This window comes from Elephas maximus, chromosome 7 (assembly GCF_024166365.1).
Source record: "Elephas maximus indicus isolate mEleMax1 chromosome 7, mEleMax1 primary haplotype, whole genome shotgun sequence".
Taxonomy (NCBI): domain Eukaryota; kingdom Metazoa; phylum Chordata; class Mammalia; order Proboscidea; family Elephantidae; genus Elephas; species Elephas maximus.
The window spans coordinates 47,102,623-47,124,082 of NC_064825.1; the positions used below are offsets into that span (position 1 = coordinate 47,102,623).

Genomic DNA, 21,460 nt, shown 5'->3' on the forward strand with positions numbered 1-21,460 from the left:
ACAAAGAAGGCACTTTCATGTATGACTTCATTTACCTTCACAACAGCAGTGTGGGCATTTTAAAAAATTATGAAATGTTTCATACATTCAGAGTTCATATATTTTTGTACAGTTTAAGAATAAAATGAATATCAAATAGAAAACTAAATAGACATATGCAGAGGCTCATTAATGAGCGAACACATCTAAGGACTAGGAATAACAGAACTGTGAAACAGTGAGGAAGGAAACCCGAGCTCTGGGGTTCAGACTCTCTAGGGTAACCAACCAGTTGCCATCAAGTCGATTCTGACTCATGGTGACCCCGTGTATGCAAAGTAGAACTGCACTTCTCAGGATTTTCAAGGCTGTGACCTTTTGGAAGCGGATCACCAGGGATGGACTTGAATTGCCAACCTTTGCAGTTAGCAGCTGAGCACTTAAGCATTTGTGCTACCCTGGGACTCCCTTTATAGGGTAAAGGGATTGGAAATAGCTTCCAAACCAGGCTCACTGCTATAAGCCTGGGCCAGAGTAGGACTCCACTCATGTAAGAGGCTGAAACAAAATGGAAAAATAGCTGTGAACCCTGAGCAGCCGTGGGGAGGCTTACAGCAGGCTCAGCATGTGGGCGCCAGAGCCACAGGCCTTTGAGAACCAGGACACTGGGCTCAGGCCTGAGGCCCCAGGACCAGCAACATAAAACTGTGGAAAGGAGGGGTGAGCTCAGAGGAAGAGAGCAGGAACAAAAGATGCCAGAAACAGATCCTGTGAGGCAGAGGCCCAGCGTTCAGGTTCCGTGCCTGTGGCTCTGAGGCCCGCAGGAGCCCACCAGACCCCATCTGCAGGCTCCCCCTCATTTGCACTCAGATTGCCTTTTGAAGAGGAACTATCATCTGCTCCTCATATCTCCCTCTAGCATGGGCTAGCCCCACGCCCCTCTCCATCTTCCAAAGCCCCAGGGCCTTATCTGTGGGGTCTTCCCAGCTGCGGCTGGCCCATCACAGCCCAGCACAAAGGCCCCTGTCCCAGCTGAGCTCCAGCCCAACGATTATCCCAGATTAGGGAACTGTGACCATCTGGGCAAAGCTGATAATGGCAGAAGGAAGAAGGGAGTGGGCAGAAGCCCAGCCCCTCTGGGCCTGCCTGCCCCCATCCCCACTGGTAACACCCAGGACAAAGCAAAGAAGGTGCCGCTGTTGCTTGCCTACCCAGGCAGAAGCCCGACAGGAAAAGGTGGGGTTGAATCCAGGGCAAGCTGTCCCTGAGGAAATGGGCATCTCCTCCGGGCTGGGCACCTTCTGTGTGCCAAGCAGAGTGCCCCATCTCCTGCAGCCTTCCACTCCTGCCACTGTAGCCCTTCTGACCCCACGCTGACCTTTCGTTCGTTCCCCCATGCACTCTTTCATGCATGTGTAGATGCCATTTCCTGCTTTGTCTGCCAGGGCCAAATGACACCCTCCACCCCTGGAGTTGGCCACTCTTCTGTGCCCCTTCCTTATCTGTGCCCCATCACCTGCCATATGGCCAGGACTTTATATGTGACTCCTCTAGTCTTCCCTGACATGCCCACAGGATGCCCTTTGAGGCAGGAAAGTTGTCTGCTACATCTCGGTGTCCCCCAGTGCTTTGCACAAGGCTTCCCCCTGAATACACTAAGAAAAAGTGTCCTGGATTTCTACCTCCTTATACCTGTGAGGAAACCCTGGTGGGTTTGGTTTTGGTTTGGAATACCTGTGAGGTAGGTGCTATTGCCCCTCTTTACAAATAAAGACACAGAGACTCGGAGCTAAGAAGTGACTCGCCAGCATCACCAGCTGGTGAATGGTCCACCTGTCTCCAAAGCTTGCTCTCTCCTCGCTGCCTCACCCAGGCTCTGCTAATCTGATAAAGCTAATCTTGTCCACCGTAGGAAACCCCATCCTGATGTGCTGAGATTGTCCCTGCTAGACTGAGAGCACGTATGGAGGGTGCCCCTGCTCCTAGTCCACTGCACTTTTGACAATAGGATGCCTCCTGAATGGGGCTGGGGGAGGAGGTGTCATCATCCGGTGGGCAGACAGACCACATGTCCTGAGCACTGAACCCTGAGCCACCTAGGAATGCCATCCTTTTCCCCCTGAAGACTTACCTCTTGGCATACTATCAGGATCCACTGGACCCAAATTTAGTTTGAGTTTCTTTTTTGAGCAGTTGTAACTATTTGTAAAGATTAATATGTTGTGACTATTGCTCTTTCTTGGAAACCCTGGTGGCATAGTGGTTAAAAGCTACAGCTGCTAACCAAAAGGTCGGCGGTTTGAATCCACCAGGCTCCTTGGAAACCCTGTGGGGCAGTTCTACTGTCCTATAGGGTCACTGAGTCAGAATTGACTCAGCTACAGCCAGTTTGGCTTGTTTATTGCTCTTTCTTAGTGGTCTTCCAAAAAATGAGAAAATGTACATATTCTTTTGAAAGTATAATAAAGCTCATTCTATTTTGCAGTCATCATATGGATCCATTGTATCCTTTTCTAAATCTAAAGTACATTATGGGATCTTGATGATCTTATTTTTCCTCTATTTTAAGATATTTTGCAATTTATGCTAAAAACTATTTCATATATTTCATCAATCATTCCAAACTATGTGAAACACAACTAAAATAATAAAATGTAATAATAATGGAGTCATCCAGAATGAAGATGCAGTAGTGTGAACAATATATTTCTAAAGACAAAAAGGAAATGTGGTATTTTCATCTAGTTGTCATTCAATAGGAAGGATTTTATCACACACTTTGCACCAAAAACCTGACCATCCTGTTTGGCTAACAGATGGTGTGACAGTATTCTTCCATGAAGCCTGCGCACAATTTACTTGATACAGTTTGTAAATAAAGACATGCTAAGGGCAGATGTGTATCCAGAGGTGATTAGAAGAAAACAGATGATGTAGAAATGGAAAGAATTCGTTAGACTGGTCATTCTAGTTTGTGTTTATAAACCTAAAATTGTTATGATTATGGAGCAAAGAAAATGGTCCTGCTCTCTTCAACAAAATTATACACCATCAAAGTTTTCAAAAGTATTGTTTTGATGATGCAAGTACAAAAAAAAAATAAGTAGAAGCTAAGCTAGAACGTATTAGAGATGTATTTGAAATCTGGTTAAAATTTATAATAAAATGGCTCTTCACTATCCTTTATTCTTACTTCTGTAAGTTATTTGTAAAATGATTCAAAAAAGTAAAGGAGGGGCCCATCAGACCCAGATAAGTAGTGGTGACTACTTTTCCTGGTATGTTTAGAGTAAAACCAATGGGCAAATGTCCACCTCCTCTCGCTCCCTCATCCCAAAGGAAGGTGGTCGTATTGCTGTGCTGAACCTCTCCCCACTTCCTCTCTTTAAAAAAACAAGAACATCCCTAATTAAAGGCCAGGGGAGTCCTACCCTCTTTCTAGGCAATTTAGGATTCAAAGGGTCCAGCTCCTCTGGTTCACTGCACAAAGGGCTGCAGCGCACAGGCGTGTGGGGGGTGGGGGAGGCAGGCTTGAAGACCTGCCAGGGAGGCCCAGATGAATCCCTCACAGTGGCTCAGTGAACAAAGAGACCCCACTGCACATTACCCATTAGTGTAACATAGCACTGAGCAGGAGAGGCGTGGTTTCATTTGAATTTCAGAGCTATTGGGGTTCTTCTTCTTATAAAAATGAGGGATTGGGGTAAGTAGCTCCCAATAGCGTCTTGTGTTACTTGTTCTCAAACCAGGAGTGGAGATCCTTAATATGTTCTAAATATTTTTTCTAAAGGCTAAAAGAAATTACACATTCCCCCAATTTATATTGCATGGGATAATTAAAATCTCTGTAAAATGGAGTTAGTAATGGAATTTGTGCATTCAGGGACATTGGCAGAAGGCTCAGGGCATACGATTATTATTTTGCTGTCTTCTCACCATGGTTACATTGCTTATCAAATTACAAATGTATCTTTGATCAATAACAAATTGGGAAATGGCTTGTTTGGTAGATAAAATAATACCAGAACATGTCCGTCAGGAATAGGAGGATATGGAATGTGTGGCTAACTGGCTCCATGAATATCTGCTTCCTTTCCATGAGACCAGAAGAACTAAATGGTGCCTGGCTACCATTACTGAACATTTGAATCAAAGACTCTATAGCAGAATCCTGATCAAAAGGGGGAAAATGCAGAACAGAATCTCCAATTCTCATGGATTCCCACCTTTCTGGAGCCATGGAGGCTGGATAACTCCTGAAACTATTACCCTGAGATAATCTTTAACCCTTAAACCAAAAATATCCCCTGAAGTCTTAAAACCAAACAACAGTTTAGCCTAACTAGTAAAGAATGGACTGGGGTTTTTTTTTTACCTTTAGAAGGAGGGGGAGGGAACAACTCGGAAAAGGAGGGTGACAGCGGTTGCACAACTCGAAGAATGTAATCAGTGTCACTAAACTGTACATGTAGAAACTGCTGAATTGATGTTTTTGTATATATTCTTGACAAAATAAATTTTAAAAACTAACAAAAAAAAACAACCATGAAGTTCCTGATGAAGAAAATGGTAAGTGGAGGTTCTTAAGCTCACATTCTGCCTGGAGGCAGACCCCCAAAACACTCCTTTACACGCTGCTCTCTGAGGCCCCACCTGTTTCCGCACCTTTCCAGTTCTCCGTATTGACAGTGCCGTTTGATCTCCGATCCATGCTGGCCCTTTGGGCCCGCTCCCAAGTTCCCACTTTCAGCAAGGGCAAGGTGGTCCCAGGCAAGCAGCTCCCAGCTCCTGTTTGATACTCCTATCTAGCACCAGGTGCCAGGAATCCTACTGACCTGAGAGTAACATGTTAGTGAAAAGTCCATGAGAGGTTTCAGCACCTGCCTCCATGTTGCCAACAGCCACGTTTCCACCAGTGGATTCCCAGGACAATTTCACAGAACGGTTTTGGCTACCGAGCATCAACACCTTGCCTACTGGGGAACAGAGGCTGGGTCCCACCTCCAATATAGGAACCAAAGGTTATCTTCGGTTATCTTCTCCCCACCGGTCACAGGCACCGGGCTTGACCAATCAGATGCTCACACTCGGAACTTTGAACCGGAAAAACAAAGGGACAGTTGAAAAGTCACTCACTGGAAGTCTAACAGCAGTGGTGATATCATCCTAAACCAGAATGCTCCTCAGTCCCAACTTTGGCTGTGTTCCCCAATGCAAGCCTCTCTGGATTCCATTTCTGAACTGAGTTTTCCAGGCTTCCCATGGATTCTGAGTCACTTGAGATCCTTCCAATAAATTTCTATGCCAGAGTTTCTTTTGTTTGTAGATACACTAATTTGCTGTGGACAACATCCAGCTTAGAGGCTTCTAGTCCCCAGTGTGGGAGTCTTTTCTAAAATCCTGTTGTGGCAAGGTTACCCTGAGGGCAGACGTGCACTTTTAAAGATGGCTTCTGAATAAACTGCGCATTTAAGCTGCCAGTATTGTGGTACTTGATTTAACGTAATAGCATCTGGAAAGAGATAAAAATACACACATACGCACGCTTGTTTGTATATACTTAGTCTATATCTCTGAAAGGAGAAGCAAGAAACTGGTAACCGGGAGTGCCTCTGCAGAGGAACTTAAGGATGCGGCTTGGGAGTGGGAAGAGGACTTCGTTTTTTCCCCTTACTCTGAATTTTTTTCATGTTCGTGAATGGACACATTTGTTTAAACGTATTATCTGCAGCCAATGTAACAGCATGTAGGGAAAATAATTTTTAGGAATTAGCAAATATACATAACTTGTCATCTTAGTTATTAGATTCTTGACAAAAAGAAAAAGGGCTCTGAAGCGTTCATGTGATCCCCTGGCTCTCAGCCTTCTTACTCCTTTAGCGTGGGCCTCCTACCCTCTTGCAGAGGAAATCACTGGGAGTGGGGAAGGATGGGGGGGGCGGGTAATGAGAGGAGTCCCTGAGGGCAGTATGTACCCCCATCTGCTCATTCAACCCCTCTTCTTGTCTCCTCTTCCAAATCCTACTTAGAATTGAGGGAAAAGAGGGAGATGTACAGGCTTTGAGAACACTGGGGGAACAAGTAAGCAAATCTCTCATTTATCAAGGCCCAACTCTGGAAGCAGGCAGTAGAGGGAGGTTCAGTCAGACAAGACAACAGAACCTGTGGGAAGAGCCAGGCTAGCTCCACAGTCACAAGAATAGGGCACTTCATATGTGCCAATCTCCATGGTAAGTTCTTGGATACTGGAGTGCAAATGAATTGCTTATTGTGGCCCTTCTAGCCAGGACCTTTGTGACTCCCACACAACTGGGTGGGACTATTCAAATAAGCTATATGGAACCTGATGGTTAAGGTCATGTGTCAACTTGGTTGGGCCAGACTTTCAGCGGTTTGGCACTTATGCATCCTCCATCCTGTGATGTATTGTAAATCCTAGCCTGTCTGGTTATGGTCCCATGTGGTAGTTGTCCATTATGTTAATGAGGCAGGATTAGGGTGAGATGTATTATGACTCAAGTAACCACCCTTATCCCAGTCACTGCCCTTACCTGAACCACATCTTTTATTTTCTAGGAGATAGATAAAAGGAGCGACAAGTGGGGGGCGGGGGGGGGGGGGGGGGGGGACCTGACTACTACCAAAAAGGAGATGGTAGAAGAATACAACCTTTGGACCCAGAATCTCTGCAGAGACCTCCTAGACCCAGGAGACAGAGAGAAAGCTGTAACACCAGAGACAGCAAGACCATGAGAAGCAGCAGAACCGAGAAAGCAGCCAGAATTCTAACCTTGGCGATGGAACTCCCAGATCTGTGCAGGTCTTGCCCCATGGCAAGGTGCCCTGTCCCTCCCTGCTCCCAGTGCCATAGTTACACAATCCCTTTCATTGCAGCTCTGACCCTGGCACCTTCTGACCCAAGCTCAGCTGGCAGCCAGTCAGCCAGCAGGCATTGGGGGGGAATGCGCAGTCTGTAGGGTCTTGCAGGCAACAGTAGGCTCTCCCTTGAGACCCCTCTGGGTCAGAGTCGCTCCCTTTCCTAATTCACATTGTCAGAGAAAAAGAGAGACCCTACAGGTCACAGCATAGGCAATGCGACTGGTCACAAATGAATCTGGTTCCTTATTCATTTCTTTATGCTAGGCCTTGGCTCAGCCTTAAGTGAAGTCTCAATAGGGTCACAGAAGAGATCTGGGTTTAATACACAAAGTGTTAACTGCCTAGAAGTGGCCAGGATGTTATGAGGTACCTTCTAACTTCCCCTCATATGTGCTCATTTATTCACTAAGCAGACCTTCTTGAGATTCTCCACCAGTCGCCCCCTCACTAGGGGCTAAGACCCAGAGATGAGTGAGCCCTAAGAGAAATAGTTCAACATAGGGAGCTATATGGTATTAGAGGTTAGCATGGGGGTGGCAGGTGCAGAGCGAGAACAGGCAGATCAAGGAAGGTTCACAAAGGCAAACTGCAGCTCAGTTCTACTGGGGCCAGTCATGGGGGTGCAAACAAAGGGAACAGCAGGTGTAAAGGAACTAAGGTGAGGAGTGGTGAGCTCTGGGAGCTGCAAGACTTGTTTGGCTGACTTTCCTTCAAGGGTGCCATCACTGCTGCTATAGTTCCATCTACTTTTAGACCAAAAGCTGAGATGTCTCTCTGGCTGCACCTGGTGCCCTACATGAAGCTGCATGCTGTCTCTGCAGGACACTGGCAACAGTAGGCTGCTTCACCAAGAGCCATGATGCCGAGGGAGAATTATGTCTCAGGAGAAATGAGGCCACCACCCCCCTTCTCTAACAGCAGCACTGTTAGGGAACCAAACAGCCCTATAAGCAAGCCTCGGCTCTAGGAGCAAAGCCACTCACTGAAGTCACTGGGTCAAAGCACTTTATATTCTTCCCCCCTTAACAAGACATATTGTTTTAAAAATACAGCATAAAACTAGTGTCTAGAGACAATTACTATGAAATCAAGGTACTTACTGGAAACTTTTGAAAGCGGGGCTATGATTGGGGTAGGACCATAGGGTGGGTTCTAGGGTGGCGTGCAATTACAGAAGCGCTCATTTAAGCTCTGCATTAGTTTTGTCAGGTTTTAAGATCTCACTTCCTTTTTGATCTAAGTAATGGTTACACAGGTATATTCAGTTCATCAACCTGTACTCTAATGATCTGCGTACTTTCCTGTATGCCTGTCATAGTTCAATGAAAGTTTACTTGTAAAAACCTCCCTCCCTCCCCAGCTGCTACTCTGGCGTGCCCTTCCCCTATAGCACCACCTGGTGGAACATTAACAGCACTACTGACTCCCACAGGCTGACTTCCAATCTTAAGTTGGATTGGTTTGGAGAAAACTCATTGGAAAAGAAAGGAAGCATACCATACGACCCAGGCTACTTTACAAAGGCCTGCAACTGGTTGTGCCAGATTCTAAGATGGCCAGAACTGTCTTAATTTCTATTTCCAAGACCCAGTACTCTGAATTCTCAAATTAGTTGAGCTAGTTTCATTAAAAATAATTGTCACAATTGAACTATACTATCACAAGTCTAGAAATAAGCAGCTTTGCTCAGTTAAAACAATAAAATTTTCAGGAAAACTGCAAATGCCAAATAGTTCTGCCCACAAGGGATAAATAAAAGCTTGTACATGTTCTCAGTTCCCACTGTAGCAATGGCCCAATTGCTGCCTGTAATAGAGGGTTGGGCAGAGGACCAATCGTTCAAAACCTAGGTTCTACTTCCTAGCCAAAAGATACTACATATAAAATACAGCATCCCACTCCCTGGAACACAATCTATGGGTCATTAAGAGATAAATTATGCCAAGTTAGGAAGAATTCGATACAGGAGTGTTTCTGCTCATGACTGGGTTTCGACTCCCACCAAAACTGACAAAACAGTTGGGATTGTCTAGTCAGTAAAAACATCAAAGGCCCTGTCTTCAGGGTCATTATGAGTCGGATTCGACTTAACGGCAATGGGTTTGGTTTTTTTTTCAGTCTTACTAATCTAGTGCTGATGTAACAGAAATATAAGTGGGTGGCTTCAACAGTTTATTCTCAGTCTAGTAGGCTAGAAGTCCAAATTCAGGGTGTCAGCTCCAAGAGAGGGCTTTCTCTATTGGCTCTGAAGGAAGATCCTTGTTATCAAATCTTCCCCTGGACCAGAAGCTTCTCAGTGCAGGGACCCTGAGTCCAAAGGATGCGCTCTGCTCCCAGCTCTGCTTTCTTGGTGCTCGCTTCTATTTTGTATCTCAAAAGAGACTGACTTAAAACACAACCTAATCTTGTAGATTGAGTCCTGCCTCATATTAACATCATAGAAGTCGGATTTACAACACATAGGAAAATCTTACCAGATGAGAAAATGGTGGACAATCACACAACGCTGGGAATCATGGCCTAGCTAAAATTGACACCTGTTTTTGGGTGACACAATTCAATCCATGACAGGCCCTTTCAGAAAGGGTGAACCAAGTACTTTAGTCATAGTGCACCCAACATAACCCATCAATTCACTCTGATACGAAGACCTTACCATGTGCTAGGCGTTACCAGTATGTGCACACAGTGCCTGTCCTTGTGCTGCCGGCGGTCTAGTTCAGAAGACACCAAATAATAAACCAGAACATCTGCTAGGTAGGTGTTCTGTGGAACAAGGATATTTCGCCAGCCAGGATGCCACAACCACCACAGGTCATGCGTTTGATTTGGTGTCTCAGGCCCGTGGCAGCTGCCACTAGGCTTCAGGCCCCTCATCAGTGGCACAAGTTCCCTTTACAGTTCAGAAACACTGAGGGTTAAATGAAAACACCTAGAGCACAAAATGACCTGAAATATAATTACCATTGTATTATTTTCTGTGTGTAATACTTATTTCCTTAAGCATCTGGAAAAAAGTCACCTCCCACAGAATATCTCTGGTTAACTCTGCGCAGGCCTTCCCCTTCTGGCCCTTGCCAATACTGAGCAAATATGGCTAAAACCAAGAGGGGACTTTAAAGGCAGCACACGAACATTCTCAGCCAGGTGGCCTCAAGCACCAATCAAGTGTGAGACAAGAATCAATGCTCCCACTGGTCGACATGACCCTCAGTCTTAATACTGGACATATAGTGAAGTCAGGCCATGTCTTTTTAAAAGATTTTATTTAATGTCTTTACAAAGCAACATCCAAATTCCAGATCCAGTTGCCAAGGAGACCCTGAAACCAAAGAAAGCACACCAGTAACTTCACCTGAGTAACAGGTTCCTTCATTCACCAAAGGATATAAACTCCCACTGAGGGTTTTCACAGAACACCTGAAAATTAACAAAAACCCCGATGTGTAGGGCAAAAGAGAGGTCTGCTGTCAAGGGGGCTGAAGGACAGAACAGCTAATTACTAGCAAAAGGACACAGGTCCTTGGGAAAAGAAGGGAGGACAATAAAGGAAAATTCCTACAGGAATTGATAAAGTTGGGAACTTTTTCTTGAGAGGTCAAAGGCAAACAAAACACCCCCAACAGAATCCTGGGTTAAATGGGACCCAACCCGTGCTCTCCCATGTGAGGCAAGTGCTTACACCATAGAGTAATACAAAAACGAACGGGGAGACAAAGGGATGGGACCCTATTCTGCCCCAAGAGGCCCCCGGAGACATACCTATTATGCAGTAGGGACTGGCTGGGGCATGGCAGGCGGCTCTGGCTTTCCACCTTTCTGCTCCGAGATCGGGGTGGTGGGTAGTATCTCATCTTTGGGTTCCACAATGCTCACATGGTCAGGCAGGGGCTTCTTAGGGCCGATCTTACCACTTGGGTCCCAGGGCAGCATGATCTTCACTTTGATGCCCAGCACACCTAGAGGATGATAGGAGTTAGGACCCAGCAGTGGTTTCATCAACCATCCTCCACACAACAGGACAGAAAGAAAGCTTACTCAAGCACCCTGTTGGTCCCTTCTCAGACAAATGCCTCTAAATCAACCAATGAACAGGACACCTTTGCAAAAGGAACCAATGACCAGGACCACAGAACGTGGCACTGACAAGGACCAAGAGCAGCAAGTGACCTTTCTGACTCGTCATCGTGTCATCACCGAAGGGTACACAGGTGGCTGAGACAAGGACAAATCAACGCTTGGATCTGACTGACTCCAGCAATTCAATTCTTAGAGTTTCAGGCGGTTAACCAATAAAACCAAGGAATACTAACATGGCACTGCTACTCCCAAGATGAATCCCCCAAACGCTGAAGTGTGCAGAGAAAACCACCTTTATCCCCAAGTGCCCTCTAGCCCAAGCATTCCCATCTGCTCACCCTGTCTGAGCAGCACGTGCCGCACGGCCGTGTCAACGTAGTAGTTGACAGGGTCCCCACTGTGGATCATTAGGCCATCCACAAATTTCATGGATTTAGCCCGCTGTCCTCGGAGTTTCCCAGATACCACGACCTCGCAGCCCTTGGCCCCGCTCTCCATGATGAACCGCAGCACACCATAGCAAGCCCTTTAAGACAGAGACCCATTGTGTCGTTACCAAAGACAGAATTTATCAATGAGTTACAGAAAATTTATACATTAGTCTGCAATGCTTGTTTTCAACACACCTTTAATGTAGAATAAATGTGACCAGCATCTAAGACGAGAAATAGCAATCGTTTTCCACTCCCATCAGATCTAATATAAGACTAATTCCTTAAGGAAGTGAACGTCAGACTCCGAAGTTTTTCAACCCCGGCTACGCATTGGGATCACCTCAAAAAGGTTAAGAACTAAAAAATCAATGTTTGGGCCCTACTCCAGGCCAATTACACCAGCAACCCGGAGATGACAAAGTCCAGGCACAGGTATTTAAATAATGTTCCCAGGGGCTTAAAGGTGATTCTAATGTGCAACCAAAGTTGTGAACCACACATTTAGCCTTATGACAATCAAGGGGACAGTATGCTCGCTGTTTATTCTGAAGTAAGTCCTTCTAGTCCAGTCTAGCTCTGACAATTCAGTATTTTTCAATCAGTCAAGGAACCAGGAAGAACCTAGAAGTGCTCCATCATGGAGTAGTCCATCTCTTGGCGGTCACTGAAATATTCTTTAACCATCTCAGGTTCCACATCACATGTTTATCTAGGAAACCCAATTACTAATTCAGATGCCTGGATACCTTGATACTACAGCACTGGGAGTGAGGGGGAACCTCTAGTCTATAAAATTGAGAATTAGCCCTAAAATCACACTCTCCCCAACTCATTCATTAGTTTACACACCTATTTAAACAAACAAACACACTGCCGTTGGGTCAATTCCAACTTATAGTGACCCTACAGGACAGGGTAGAACTGCCCCATAGTGTTTCCAAGGCTGGAATCTTTACAGGGAAACCCTGGTGATGTAGTGGTTAAGAGCTACATCTGCTAACCAAAAGGCTGGTAGTCAGAATCCACCAGGCACTCCTTGGAAAGCAGTTAGAATCCACCAGGTGCTCCTTGGAAACTCTATGGGACAGTTCTACTCTGTCCTATAGGGTCAGTATGAACTGAAATTGACTTGATGGCAACGGGTTTGGCTTTTTTTTTTTTTATCTTTCCAGCAGACTGCCACATCTTTCTCCCACAGAACAGGTGGTGGGTTTCAATCACCAACCTTTTAGGTTAGCAGTGAGCTTTTAACCACTGTGCCACTTGGGCTCCAAACCCCTACTAGGAGATAGTAATTAGAAACCTAGAGACCACTTTCAACAGAGAAAGTAAAGCAGCATTTAATAAAATCTACCACCTTGCTTCAGGCCTTTTCTCATTTAATCCCATCTTAGTAGAGATGATATAAAGATCCCCATTTAAAGATAAGGGACCCAGAGGTCAGAGTTCAATAACTCACTCAGGTCTCAGAACTTCCAAGTCTCACTCTAGTGTGTGTAAAACTCACCTGAGTCACACCTCCAGTTTCTGAGTCAGTGAGTCTGGGGTGGAGACTGTGAATTTTTAACAAGTTCCCACGTGATGGCAGTGATGTTAGGCCAGAGATCAAACTTTTGAGAACCACTGTTTGTTGTGGTAGAAATGGCATTTGCCTAGAGCCTTTCCTGCTAGCCATTTGCACCAGGACAACCTTCCTAATGTGCAGCTGTCATGTTGGTCCTCTACAGAAAACGCCCCCAGGGCTCTGCATTAAATACTGAGTAATATTCCAAATATCCACAGGCAGCATTTGAATTACTTTACAGTCACTGCAAAAAGAGCTTTCTAATGAAATCTTACTGGAACGGTCAACCTCACCCCATGTCCTTTATACCTCACCCTGTCACTCCTCACACATAGCTTACAGAGATTACGTCTTTTCCGCTCTCACCTCAAGATTTTGTCTTCTCTCTTTACAGTACCCTTAAGGGGTAGCACAATGGATCTGATGGACTTCTTGCTTGTTCTGAATTCTGTGGTATCCCACAAGTACTAAAGCACTTCTACCTACTCTATGAACTCACAGGCAGAATCATTTTTCTCACTGCCTACCCCCCACAGGCTCTTTCCACAGCTTCACCAAGGAGCCAACTAGAAACTTAACCTCCTCTCCTAGAGTTCCACTTCTGGTCTACTTCCAAACCACCTAGAACACGTCTCTGTTACACCACTGACCGCTTTATTGCTTTTGCTTCTTTACTAGTCTTGATAGCCTAGCAGTTCAGAGAGGGCATGAATTGGCACTGTCTTACTGTTATAACTCCCAGAGACTAGCAGAGTCTGCCATCAAGAGTTCATCTGCCAAATTAACAAAATGGCAAACACACCATATTCTGATACACACAAAAGGATATGACTGTTAAAAGTCTCAAGACACTTACCTCCGAACGGCAAGCCCTCCCAGGAGTTTGTAACGCAGAGACTCTGCCTGGGCAATGGCACATAGACCTCTTGTGGCCACCTTTTCAGCATAAAGCTTTAAAGGGAACAAAACACACCCTTAATTTTGTTGTCTTCGTTGTTTTCCATTAAATCAGCACATTCATACCAGATTCCTTTCTTACCATATCAGCACCATTTCTACAACATCATATGGTGTACTACGGTATCCTGTAAACACCAAAGCCCTCTACTACCCACATTATCAGTAAGATGGGCTGAACCATTCATTGCCCTCCCAACCTCAACTGTTACTACAGCTCACACGAAGGAGAATAACGACGCAGCCAATATACCATGGGTATCATTAGTACATACACATGGCAACTCATATGACCCCCAAGTATATACCTGAGTTGAATGTAAAATCCTTTAACTACCAGAAATAAGCAGAATACCCAAACACCCATTGTCGTCTAGTCAATTCTGACTTAGAACAGAGTAGAACTGCCCCCACAGAGTTTCCAAGGAGCAGCTGACCTTTTGGTTTGCAGCCACAGCTCTTAACCACTACATCAGGGTTCCAGTATATATCCGAGTTGAACATAAAATCCTTTAACCACCAGAAATTAGCAGAATAATCATGAGAAATTAAACCGAGTGCTCATTAAGAGAACTTCATCAAAAATACCAACCCATTCATACTACTCAACTGGATTATAAAGTCTTCAAGGTGATGGTGACAGTTTTTTAGAAGAGCCATTTCAAGTCCACAGTAATCTTTGGCATAAGCCAGGACTACTCACCTCTACACTGCCCTCAGGGAAGCCAAATCTCTTCTGAACTACAGCAGTCAATTCCCGGATCCGCCGGCCCTTCTCACCAAGAACGTTCTGCGTCCTGGGGAAAAAGAGTGACAGCTCACAGCTCTCGCAAAATTCCGGGTGCAGCTTTAAATCTTGCATATATGTGGCACTAAACACACATTTCCCATAAGCATGTTTAAACTCTGGACAAGAACTACAGCGTTAGATTTAAAAACCAATTACATTCACTAAAGCCAAAGTCATTGGTTGTTCCCTTAAGCTTAAATCGTCGATGGCCACTCAAATGAGTTTTTACCTGGTGGCTAAGATGATGATTTCTGTCCTGGTTGGTGTAACTCGAACTTCAACTCCAGAGTAACCATCTTCAGCCAGCTCCCGAGTGAGAAATTCATTGAGCTCAGCTTTGAAGATGCCATCAGCAACAAACTAACCAAAAAGCAAAGTTCAAAATTAGGACATGGATGCAAGGCTCACTTCCCCCTGCATAACATAACCTTCGTTAAAATTCAGTGCCTCCAACAAATGACCCATCAACCTTTTTTCCAACAGGAAGTAACAACCCTTCTCAGACAAATGCCTCTTGGTCATCTTAAGGAAGTCACTTTGACCCAGGATCCTTAAACCTGCCCCACAGAACGCAGCACAGAGTAAGCCACCTGGACAAAGATAACACCTCCAATCAGACTCGTCATCATCTCTTCACTGAAGGGTTTTTGGGCTGCCATTTGTATTTATATGTGCAAAACCTCATTCATTCAGACAGCAGGGACAATATGCTTGTAACTTGTGCCATTATAACCAATCTCGTTCATAGACTCAACGTGGACCATCAGAAAACTCTCAGCCACGTGATCTTGCTTTACTTGATTACCCTTTTACCTGTAACACCTGGCAAACTCCTACCTTACAAAATCGTGTAAGTTTTAACCGTAACATCAACTCATATAAACATAAAATCTCAAGCTTCCTATTTCTAAAGCAAGTAGACTCAACAGTTCCTTCCCACGGAAAGAATTAAACCCGAGAAGGCATCCCCCCGCGGCCCTCTCCCTCTATTAGCCCAGAACAACTTTTCCTTGGGTCCCCAAATAGAGCAAGAAATTGCCAGAAGCCTTTCAACGAGATCTTTCGGGGCAGAAGCCTGCACCCAGACAAGGTGGCGAGAAAGCAAGAATACGCTACTTCCACCTCACCTTCTCAAAGCTATGGTGTAAAATCTGAGATGAATTGCTCACGCCCTCGAAATGCCACGTTTACTAATACTTATTTATTTATTTACGAAAAAATATGCATCAGCGCTTTCTCTAGGGCAGGTGGGTCGCCCCAGGCTCATCTCTGTACCCTGCCCGGAACCGACAGAAATTCGTCCGTCTCTCCCCTCCCCGGCGCCACACTGTGCTAGCCCAGGTCGAGTCCCGCACTCAATCCAAAGCCATCCGCGGCCCCCGGGAACGCCATGCGTTCGAGCCGCTTCTTGGGGCAAAGCACACAGCTGCAAGCCTCGCGCTGGCACCTTGAGAACTCTCTGGCGCGCGCAGCGCCGCAGCTCCCTGAGCTCAGGCCTCAGCATCTCACCTTCCGCTTCTTGGAAATCTGCACCGCCATCTTGCCGCCGCGCGCAGCCGAAAGAAAAGGAAGTCGGTCGCGCGCGGAAGTGGGTATAAAGGGCGCGGAAGGACGACAAATATCTGCGCGACGTCGACGATTGCGGGATATCATGGGAAGTGTAGTTTTTTTGGAAATGTAGTTTCAGAGCACCTTTTGGATTGAATGATGCTTTGGAGAAACTCAGTTTTTTCGTTCAGCAAAAGTTTACCAAGCGTCCATACAGTGTGGGATTAAGTTTAAGGACACAGGCTTGAGCCAGACAGCCTAGGTTCACATCCCTGGCCTGGTTGTTTACTAGCTGTGTGACCTTGGGTGAGTTACTTCTGCATCAGTTTCCTTATCTGTAAAATGGGACGATAGTAACAGTAAACCCACCCCATGGAATGGTTGTGAAGTTAAATGAATACAAGCAAAGCACTTAGAAAAGCACCTGGCACATAGTAAGTGCTCCATTAACATTAGTTATTATTACTTGCAACCACTGCCTATGCCAGTTCCGGGGGACACTGGAGAATCTGACTTAGCGCCTGCCCTCCAGAAGCTCAGAGCTGGGAGTGGAGGGTGGAGATATGGAAAATAAGTAAGCGTGATAAGCATCATGCTGTTGTTGAGCCCTGGTGGCGTAGTGGTTAAGAGCTTGGCTGCTCACCAAAAGGTCGGCAGTTCAAATTCACCAGTTGCTTCTTAGAAATCCTATGGGACAGTTCTCCTCTGTCCTATAAGGTTGCTATGAGTCAGAATCGACTCGATGGCAATGTGTGTGTTGTCAGGTGATGTCGAGTCGGTTCCAACTCATAGTGATGCTATGTACAAGAAAACAAAACACTACCTGGTCCTACACCATCCTCAAAATCGTTTCTATGCTTGAGCCCATTGTTGCAGCCACTGTCAGTCCATCTCGTTCAGGGCCTTTCTTTCGCTGACCCTCTACTCTACCAAGGATGATGTCCTTGATAGGGACAATATGGCACCGAGTGGAAGAAGGGGCATCAGTTCTCCAGGATGTGGGAAAGCAGAATGTTGAAAAAGATTCACAGAGCTCCAATCCTTGAGTTAAGGCTCAAAAGAGACTCAGGTGTTTTCCACACCAGCTAGGCACATCAGGCAGAATGAATTGCCTGAATCCATTTGGGGGCAAAAGAAGGGCTTCTCTTCCCCCCTTGTGAAAATAGTTCTTTGATTCTACATTCATAAAAAATACTGAAAAGCATAAAGAAAGAAAGAAAAATGATCTAGCGTTATACTGTTCTGGCTAAGCAGTGCACAGATTTTGAGGAAAGTGATCCCAGATACCCCCCTTCCACAGCGAGGTACACAGTGATGAATAGACATGCACCTGCCATGTCACACAATGCACAGGTGCTACAGGGAATGCTTGGGCTTGCCAGAAGGTTGCTGGGGGAGTGGACAGCTCAGGCGGGACAGTATGGAGCTTTGGAGTCATCTCCATCTGTTTTAATCCCAGTGCTGCGACTTACAAGCAAGCCACCTAACCTTTCTGAGCCTCAGATTCTTCATCTAGAAATTAGAGAAATTGTCATTAACCTCATAGGATTTTCTGATTGCTTTAATGGTATCTGTAAAACACTCAGAATAGTGTTCAGCTAGTTGAAAGTGTTTATTAAATGGGACATTGTCATGGCTTTTAGTGCAAATAAACAATTTGGCACTTAGGTTTACATTAATCTTCAGTGAGTTTGGTTAGTGTGAGTTGCCCTTCCCAAATACTACCCAACACTAATGCATAGGCTCACATCTCTGCTTTATGCACAAGATGGCAAGACACCAGTACCATTCATTCTCTCACACACTGGGCGCTATTTGACTTCAGGCAAAAGGACCATATGATAATAATGTACAGGGCAGAGAAAACTGCCGCAAAGGAAAGATGTGGGACTAAGTGGGCCACATGGCACGCTGCTGAAACAGAAAGATGCAGCTACAGAAGATAGAGAGGTTTAGGACATTCCAACCCTATCTGCTCCTGGGATCAGCATATGGTCTGGAGAGATGGGGCCCAAGGACAGCTGAAAAGAAGAGCCTGCACAGGGCTACTAAGTGCTGGGATGGGGAGGGCAGGCTCAGGTGGCCAAGCAGGTAAGAAAGATTAGCTGGGCCCTTTCTGAGGGGGATGTTACCAAGCCCAGCTCCATGACCGGGAACACAGTCGGAGTACATAGAGATATTAAGTATGTCCAGCTTAGTTTTAGAACGAAGAAATTCCACCTTTCCTAAACTGGCTCTTCTGAAACTCTGCATACTGCGCACTCTGGCGGCCACAACCAGTAACTACAGCGACTTTCCCAGAGAGGGGTGGGGACTGCTGCTCTCCCCCATCCCGCACTCCTCACCCCTTCAGCTGGGTCCCTAGCCAAATGGGCACTTTTGGTAGCCCTATTTGAGGGAGGTAGGATAGTACATGAGAAGGCAGGATGGTACACAAGCACTTTAAAACAAGAGGCTGGAAGCTGCCCTCCCAGGATTTCATTAGTGACATACACACGTAAGAGACTGTGTGACTTCATTAGGTGACTGAAGAATAGGAACAAGATGGCAGTAAGCCAGTATGCCAACTCCCCAATTCCCTGCCTAAAGCAAGGCTGTATGAACAGGCTGGTTAGCTTGGAATCAAAGGGGAGGGCAGGAGCCAAGGGTGGGCTTGCAGCCAGTGCTGTCCAGGGGCAGGAGCCAGGACTCAGCCATGACGGGAGCTGGCTAGGAGCAGAGAGGACTCTGTTTTAGAGAAGGGTGCTTTGGGCTTTCATAAGGAGAAGCCATTAGAGCCATCCAAATAGTTCCCCGGACCCTGATTCCATAGGCTTGAAAGGCCTGGGGTTCTACCTCCAGGTAACCTCTGCTTGGCCTCGGGCTTCCTCAGAGTGACGGTGGACTGTCTGCCTCTGAATGTTGCAGACTTCCACACGGTCCTGGAGTGTTGGGGAGGAAGTGGAGCAATGGAATTTGCTTATGCAAAGCCTGAATGAGCACAGCTGCTTTAGCACCCTCAAGACATGTTGATTATGTATTCCTAAAACCCAGCAATTCCACTCCCAGAGCCCTGGTCTTCAAAATTTTGTGCCCACATTCTTCTTACAAGAATTTAAGGGATGTGGTTTTTCTTTGTACCTTTTAAGTTACGTAGAACTTAAAATGTGCTATGTTAATATGTACGTTAACGTATGTTAATATGTAGAATGATGTTAACGTGCAAAACTTCGCATGATAAGTTTAAATAAACTTGCAAAAGCTATAATTTCCAACACTATTATGCTGTCAACACTTTAAAATAGTCACTGTTTTAAAGGTATCCACAGGAATATAAATGCCCCAGTGATTTGATACCCACAATTATGTACTTTCAAAATACACCATTGAGTTTTTCTTGAACAGTTGGATGTTTTATGTTGTTCCGTTTTCTCTTTGAACTTACATTTCCATTCTCTACAACTCTGAGAATGTCTTCACCGGCCCCAGAAAATCCAGGGTTACCTGTAGGGCAGATCCATGATCTCTTCTGCTCCTACCTACTTCCCTGGCCTGGTTGGCTGAGTTGATCTGGGCTTGGTCTACTTGGTTTACTTGGGTAATTTTCCAGGAAGACCCTGAAACACCTGGGTGATCCACTGAAATTTAGGCTTTTCCCATTACCCATGAAGAAGGGTTTGAACCAGAGTCCTAGCACTCAGGGAACACAAGTACTTCTAGCCATAACACTCTCAAAAGATTGTGGCTTACATAAACAGCAATTAATTTCATATAGTAATATCTACATATATTCAGAGCTTATAATGTACCAGGCACTGTGCTAAGTGCTTTATATACATAATCTTCATGACACAGTTTAACCTATTACCATACTATAAACGGTTAAACATTCAGCTGCAAACCAAAAGGTTGGTGTTTCTCCTGTGCACTGCTAGTGGGAATGCAAAATGGTACAACCTTTTTGGAAAATGATATGGCACTTCCTTAAAAAGCTAGAAATAGACCTACCATACAATCCAGCAATCCCACTCCTGGGAATATATCCTAGAGAAATAAGAGCTGTCAGTCACATGAATAGATATATGCACACCCGTGTTCATTGCAGCACTGTTCACAATAGCAGAAAGTTGGAAACAACCTAGGTGCCCATCGATAGATGAACAGAAAAACAAACTGGTACATATACACAATACAGTACTACGAAACGATAAAGAACAATGATGAATCTGTGAAACATCTCACAACATGGATGAATCTGGAGGACATAATGCTGAGTGAAGTAAGTCAGTCACAAAAGAACAAGTACTGTATGAAACCTCTATTATAAAAACTAATGAAAAGGTTTATACACAGAAAGAAACAATCTTTGATGGTGACTAGGGAAGGGAGGGTTTGGGAGGGAAAAACACTAACTAGACAATAGATAAGTGGTAACTTTTGGTGAAGGGTAAGACAGCACACAATACTGGGAAAAGACAGCACAACTTGACAAAGGCAAGGTCATAGAAGCTTCATAGACACATCCAAACTCCCTGAGGGACCAAGCTACTGGGTTGAGGACCATGGTCTCAGGGGACATCTAGCTCAATTGGCATAACATAGTTTATAAGAAAATGTTCTACATCCTACTTTGGTGAGTAGCTTCTAGGGTCTTAAAAGCTTGTGAACAGCCATCTAAGATACGTCTACTGGTCCCACACTGATTGGAGCAAGGAGAATGAAGAAAACCAAAGATGCAAGGGAAAGATTAGTCCAAAGGCTGAAGTACCACAACTAAACCACAGCCTCCACTGGACTAGGTCCAGCACAACTAGATGGTGCCCGGCTACTACCACCAACTGCTCCGACAGGGATCACAAAAGAATTCCCGGACAGGGTGGGAGAAAAATGTAGAAGAAAATTCACTCACAAAAAAAGACCAGACTTACTAGTCTGACAGAGACTACAGAAATCCCAAGAATATGGCCCAGAGACATTCTTTTAGCTCAGTACTGAAGTCACTTCTGAGGTTCGCTCTTCAGCCGAAGATTAGACAGGCCTATAAGACAAGCATTAACACATGTAGCTCAACCATTTATACAAGACTAAATGGGCACACTAGCCCAGAGGCAAGGATGAGTAAGCAGGAGGGGCCAGGAAAGCTGGACGAGTGGAAACTGGGAAACTGAGGTCAAGAAGGGGAGAATGTTGACATGTCTCGGGGTTGGCAATCAGTGTTACAAAACAATATGTGTATTAATTGTTTAAGGA

The 21,460-nt window shown here is 45.3% G+C and overlaps 1 protein-coding gene and 2 non-coding genes across 5 annotated transcripts; all 3 read right to left on the reverse strand.

Annotated features, from left to right (window-relative positions):
* Nucleotides 1–4,458: 4,458 nt before the first annotated feature.
* Nucleotides 4,459–16,270, reverse strand: RPS3 (ribosomal protein S3). 3 transcript variants are annotated; one of them, XM_049889824.1, is made up of 7 exons: nucleotides 16,193–16,270; nucleotides 14,913–15,043; nucleotides 14,597–14,690; nucleotides 13,793–13,887; nucleotides 11,277–11,464; nucleotides 10,621–10,817; nucleotides 4,459–5,491 (listed from the first exon to the last, which is right to left on the reverse strand). In XM_049889824.1, exons 1-6 carry the CDS (start codon nucleotides 16,220–16,222, stop codon nucleotides 10,624–10,626), a joined length of 732 nt encoding a protein of 243 aa, XP_049745781.1. In that variant the 5' UTR covers nucleotides 16,223–16,270; the 3' UTR covers nucleotides 4,459–5,491; nucleotides 10,621–10,623. The 3 variants fall into 3 exon arrangements, with proteins under 3 accessions (XP_049745781.1, XP_049745779.1, XP_049745780.1); XM_049889822.1 differs by lacking the exon at nucleotides 4,459–5,491 and adding an exon at nucleotides 10,108–10,180; XM_049889823.1 differs by lacking the exon at nucleotides 4,459–5,491 and adding an exon at nucleotides 10,108–10,278.
* On the reverse strand, nucleotides 10,915–11,060 carry LOC126081336 (small nucleolar RNA SNORD15). Its single transcript, XR_007518377.1, has one exon. It is a non-coding gene; the product is annotated as a small nucleolar RNA SNORD15 (small nucleolar RNA).
* Nucleotides 15,178–15,325, reverse strand: LOC126081337 (small nucleolar RNA SNORD15). The gene has a single exon (XR_007518378.1). It is a non-coding gene; the product is annotated as a small nucleolar RNA SNORD15 (small nucleolar RNA).
* Nucleotides 16,271–21,460: the final 5,190 nt, after the last annotated feature.